Source organism: Nematolebias whitei, chromosome 19 (genome assembly GCF_014905685.2).
Source record: "Nematolebias whitei isolate Nwh7 chromosome 19, NemWhi1, whole genome shotgun sequence".
NCBI classification, from domain to species: domain Eukaryota; kingdom Metazoa; phylum Chordata; class Actinopteri; order Cyprinodontiformes; family Rivulidae; genus Nematolebias; species Nematolebias whitei.
In genome coordinates, this window is record NC_056516.1 from 3359565 (window position 1) to 3365066 (window position 5502).

The following is a 5502-nucleotide window of genomic DNA, read 5'->3' on the forward strand; positions in this document are numbered from 1 at the left end:
CCCCACCATGTGCTCCCTAAACAGGTCTCTCTTGAAAATGAGTTCTCGTGGCTCAATGAGACTAACCTGGATAAATAAAGGCTAAATGAAAAAAAAAAAAATATATATATATATATACATATATATATAAATGTATTATATACATTATATATATAAAATACATACAAGTGTGGGTGTGGGTGTGTGTGTATATATATACTGTATCTTTACAAAATTGCTCCATGTACAGTTCATTAAAATTATTAAATGAATGTTTGCACGAAGCTGCCACAAACCTTGTTTATTTGTTACACAACAGAAGCTTTAATTTGAGCATTTCCTCCCCTCCTCCATGAACTACATTACCAGATGTGTAAAATATACAAACAGATGCAATTAAAATGTAAAAGATGTTTATATGCAGATTACCGAAGACAAGCTATTTAAAGAAGTTTTGACAGAATTCTTCACATCAATTCATTCATTAGTAGATAAAAAAAAAAAAAGATATATATACGGAGAGATTTCCAACACAGCTGCTTCCAGTAATGAATGCTCATCCAAGAAGTGACTTGAAGGAGCAGGGAGGTTCTACACTGGTTTGTCTCCTTTTACATCAAGAGGCTCCTGATGATTTGATATTAGGCAGCAGCAGATGATCCACAGCTGATTGACTGAACCTCCTGACTGACTGCTACTCCTTTACCCTTCACATGATCCTCTCTACTAAAATCCTCAGACGAGCCTGGGTCTTCGGGGTCTTCGGGGTCTTCGGGGTCTTCTGGGTCTTCAGGGTCTTCAGGGTCTTCAGGGTCTTCAGGGTGTCCTCTTTGCTGAGTTGCTGCTGCTGAGAAAGATGGACACAAGAAGAAAGTAAAAAGAGAAATTATTAATCATCAGAACATGGAAATGGTTTGACATATAGTTTTTAATTCCATATTTAAAATGCTATTCTAAACAACAGTGTTGGAAGATGTCAGATATTTTACATTAATAGATAAAGTTAAACATTTTAATGTTACAGCACTGACAGGCAGCAGCAGTGTAGAGTTTAGCTACCTGTTGCTGCTAGCTTACTTTACAATCGGAGGCTGTTTCCTGACACAGTTACAGAATGGTAAATTGATAATGATGGATAACATTACCACAGCTAACTAACATGTAAATACTGTTTTTATTAACCTTACCTTGCGCTATATCTTGTAATATAATCTCTATAAATAAAGGCTGAATGAATGAAATTCAGTGAAGTTTACAGACAGGTCTCCCGAGGGAGAATAGACCCGGAAGTCCTGATCAACATCGAGTCAGAACGTAAGTTGTCTAACGTCATGTGAAAAGGGTTTATTGTAAAAGACTGCGTGTCCATCCATCCATTATCTTTACCCGCTTATTCCATTTTGGGTCACGGGGGTCGCCGGTGCTCATGTCCAGCAATCACTGTGCGAGGGGCGGGGTACACCCTGGACGGGTCGCAAGTCCATCACAGGGCCAAGACTGCGCGTTTGAATGAATAAAGTATAAACAAACCTTTTCTTTCTTCCTCTTCTTCTTGTGACATTTATTTGTGGTTGGAAAACGTCTTTCTTCCTCCAAGTTTATTTTATGATTTGTTCTGTGTTCGACTGCCCCTAGTGGTCTGGAGCACTTCCGTTTTTGTGGAGGAGTTTGCATGTCTTCCACTGTTCGCAGCGTTTTTCTGTTTGTGTTGTCATTTGTGTTCGCATGCGTGTTTATTTTAGTTTGCGTTTTATTTTTTTGTTTGCATTTGTTGTTTGTGTTTGCATCTTTTTTGTGTTTGCGTGCATTTTTTGTTTGTGTTTGCATGTGATTTTTTTTGTGTTTGCATTTTGTTTGTGCTTGCGTGTTTTTGACTTTGCATCATATATGTGTTTGTTGCGCGTTTCGCTGTTTGCTGCGCATTTGCACCTGTCGGCCACCGTATAATTTAGTCAAGTCAGTCAAGTCAGATTTATTTATAGAGCACATTTAAAACAGAAACTGTTACCAAAGTGCTTAGTTAGATTAATTTAGTTAATTTAGTTAACTTAGTTAATTTAGTTAGTAACGTACGTGCTCTATCTCCGCCGATCATGTTGCTAATTTACGCCACTCGTATTTCCATTAAAATCATTGACATATTTACGTCATGGTTAAAATTATATGCAGCTTCACCACTATGTGGCGCTGTTTCCCCATGGAAATATTTTCACCATGAAAATAATTAATTCTGTATCTTGCAGGGTTTTCTCATTCAGCCCAGGCTGGGGGTCAGGTCTAATGTGTCGCATATCATCTTAACCAATGACGTGAATATGTCAGTGATTTTAACAAAATACGAATGGCATAAATTAGCAACGTGAAAATCGGAGGAGATAGAGCACATACTCTTCTAAGTAAATTAAGATGTTTCTTATTCATAAACAATGGTGATCTGTGGTATTCCTTTTAGCGCATGTGCACCCCCCCCCCCCCCCCCCCCCCCCATTTGCGTTTGCTATGAACAGTTTACAAACTAAGCCCTGCTTTAAAGGAAATGAAAACAGACAGAGTAAACACATTTTTGCTTTTGGAGGCGGGGAATAAAGCAACTAAATTTCTCCAAACTGAGAAAGCTATCTACAACAGGTAATACACTGACACTTCATCCACAGACCTCCAGTTCAAATTGGCTGGAATATCCCTTTAATTTCTCAGCTTGTTTTTTTGCAAAATAAAGTGAAAACACAAAGTTTACTCTGATTTGAGGAATGTTTGCGACAAGGAAAGTCATCTGGATTGCTTACACCACCCCCTGCCCGTCCGCCCCTCGGTTCGGTGCATCCGGTCCTGATCCGGACAGGCAGTCGGAGTGAAGCCCCTCCCCGCAGATCCTGGGACAGCTCCACACTCAGCTTGTTGGGGGGCGAAGCGCAGAGAGGATCAAACGCTCCCTGTGGTCGGTACCGACCCCCACTTCTGTTCTCATGGAAATCAGAGTCGAACTTTCCGGACACATAAAGTTGAAGGCGCATTCCGAGCGGGCACACCGCGCGATGAGGACGTCTTAGAGGAGCTGACCGCTTCACTTGTCCCGTTCCTGGGTCTCTGCTGGACCCGGCTCCTGGGTCTCTGCTGGACCCGGCTCCTGGGTCTCTGCTGGACCCGGTTCCTCGGTCTCTGCTGGACCCGGTTCCTCGCTGCGCCATGCAGGTTCTGACGCGCCGCCTGGTTCTGTGCGCGCTCCTCAGCTCCGTTTACGCAACGTGCCCGCCGCGCTGCGAGTGCTCGGAGGCGGCTCAGACCGTCAAGTGCGTCTCCAAAGACCTGCGGGCCGTCCCCACCGGGATCCCCGGGTACACCAAGAATCTGTTCATAACGGGGAACCAGATCAGCCGAATCGGCCCGGAGTCCTTCACAGGTCTGGATCACGTGAGCACCCTGTCTCTGACCAACAACAGGTAAGACACATCCAGCTTGCAGCTGCCTTCCTTCCTTTTTGATGGTTTTAAAATGTGCATCTTTGCAGGATTTCTGAGGTTGAATCCCACTCCTTTGCTGGACTCACCCGCCTCCGGTCTTTGGATCTGAGCAACAATCAGTTGACTGTCATTTACCCAGAAGCCTTCACCATCCTAAACCAGTCCTTGCGTGAGCTCAACCTGAGCCGGGCCCTCTACAACCACTCTTCAGTGATGGACTTGGCCACAGCTCTTCGCTGGAGTTCCTTGGGGACCCTGCAAGTCCTGGACCTGTCGGACAACAGCCTTGTCGATCTTCCCCCTCGTGTCTTCTACCACCTGAGTGACCTTCGGAAGCTCCAGCTCTCCAACAACTCCCTGGTGGGTTTTTACAACTCCACCCTGTCTGGATTGGAGCACCTGGAGGAGCTGGACCTGACGCTTAATGCCTTCAAGACGCTCCGGGAGGAGGCCCTGCGAGAGCTGGACTCCCTGCCTGGAGCAACCGTCCTGCTGGGGGAAAACCCGTTCACGTGTACCTGTGGGATTGAGCTGTTTGCTATGTGGCTCAACAGGTCACAGGACCGGGTCAGAGATTCTGAGAGCTTGCTGTGCACCTTCCCTGCCGGCCTGAGGAACACATCCATATTGTCTGTGGGCTCTCTGACTCTGGGGTGCTACCACAGGGACGCAAGGGCAGAACTTGCCTTGCAGACCTCATATGTCTTCTTGGGGATTGTCCTGGGCTTCATCGGCCTCATCTTCCTCTTTGTACTTTACCTCAACAGGAGGGGCATCAAGAAGCGTGTGTATGACATGCGGGATGCCTGCAGGGAGGTCTGGGAGGGCTACCATTACCACTTTGAGGCCGACTCAGACCCTAGGTTATCTCAGGTCTGTACCAATGTTGAACAGTGAGAGGACCCTCCCACCTGGACCGGTTGGTTTTCTGTCTCCTGATGCTTTAATCAGCAGCTGAAGGTAAACTTGTCTGTACATATAGAACACAGTCCTTCCTCCTTCAGCCTTGCTGAGCAGAGCTTCTCGTTCAGATGGAGAGCAGTGTTTGACATGTTCTGCTTTTTCTTTAAACAAGCAAAAAAAGTGCCTACAGTGTTGGTTCTCAGTCACTTTCGGGATCTAAACCCACCTCTCTCAGCCCTCGTCCACACCTCAAGGTAGTTTTTGTGACTATTTAGATTGTTTTGTTTTTTTGTTTGTTTCAGTTTTTTTCCACACAGAAGCTGCATTTAGAGCCATAAATGGTCCTTTTTTGAAAATCCACTCTAGAGTAAGATAGTCATGACATACAACTCTTGTATTTTTGTGTGGGGAGTCAAAACCTACCATTTAACAGCGATGTTGTCATAGACCCACCACACCTGGCGGAGGAAACAACAGAGTTCATGCTTGTGTTTGTGCTGCAGTAATTAGTTTCTCAACTATAGTAAAAGCTTCAAATGTTTTATTCCTTTAACGAACAGACCCTTTTTTATTGCACCAAATAATCTTTAAGACCAAAAGGGTTTTATTACTTTATTGAACTGCCAATATTACAGATAAAAAAACTAAAAGATGCAAAAAATTACAGGTATCTACAGTATGCATGTGCACGTATACAGTTCACGTTTAGCAGTCCATCACCAGAAACTGCACCTGAAAAGTGCCCATTATGTCCACGTATCTGGACTGAGGTGACTTCCAGTCTAAACTGTCCTGTGTTTTTGTTCCCCATCTCAGAGCAAAGAGGGACAATTGGAAATACCCTCCATCTGTCAGTACGTGTTGTGAGCACAATAACTTGAAATACAAGTGAGTTCCATTGTGGTGCGTGGCTGCATCTACCCACAGGGAAGGTTCCATTCAAAAACTGGGTTGCCATGTCAAAATCCAAGATGGCCACTGCCATACAGCGTATATGTTATATAAATATATACATATATGTATATATACACACAAACACACACACACACACATATATATATACATACATACTATATATATACACATATATATATGTATACATATATATATACATATATATATATATGTATATATTTATATATATATATTTATATATATA

The 5502-nt window shown here is 43.7% G+C and overlaps 1 protein-coding gene across 1 annotated transcript; it reads left to right on the forward strand.

The window, feature by feature from the left end:
- The first annotated feature begins 3165 nt into the window (after positions 1-3165).
- Positions 3166-4483, forward strand: tpbga (trophoblast glycoprotein a). The gene is made up of 2 exons (XM_037692879.1): positions 3166-3419; positions 3488-4483. Exons 1-2 carry the CDS (start codon positions 3166-3168, stop codon positions 4335-4337), a joined length of 1104 nt encoding a protein of 367 aa, XP_037548807.1. The 3' UTR covers positions 4338-4483.
- The last annotated feature ends 1019 nt before the right edge of the window (positions 4484-5502 follow it).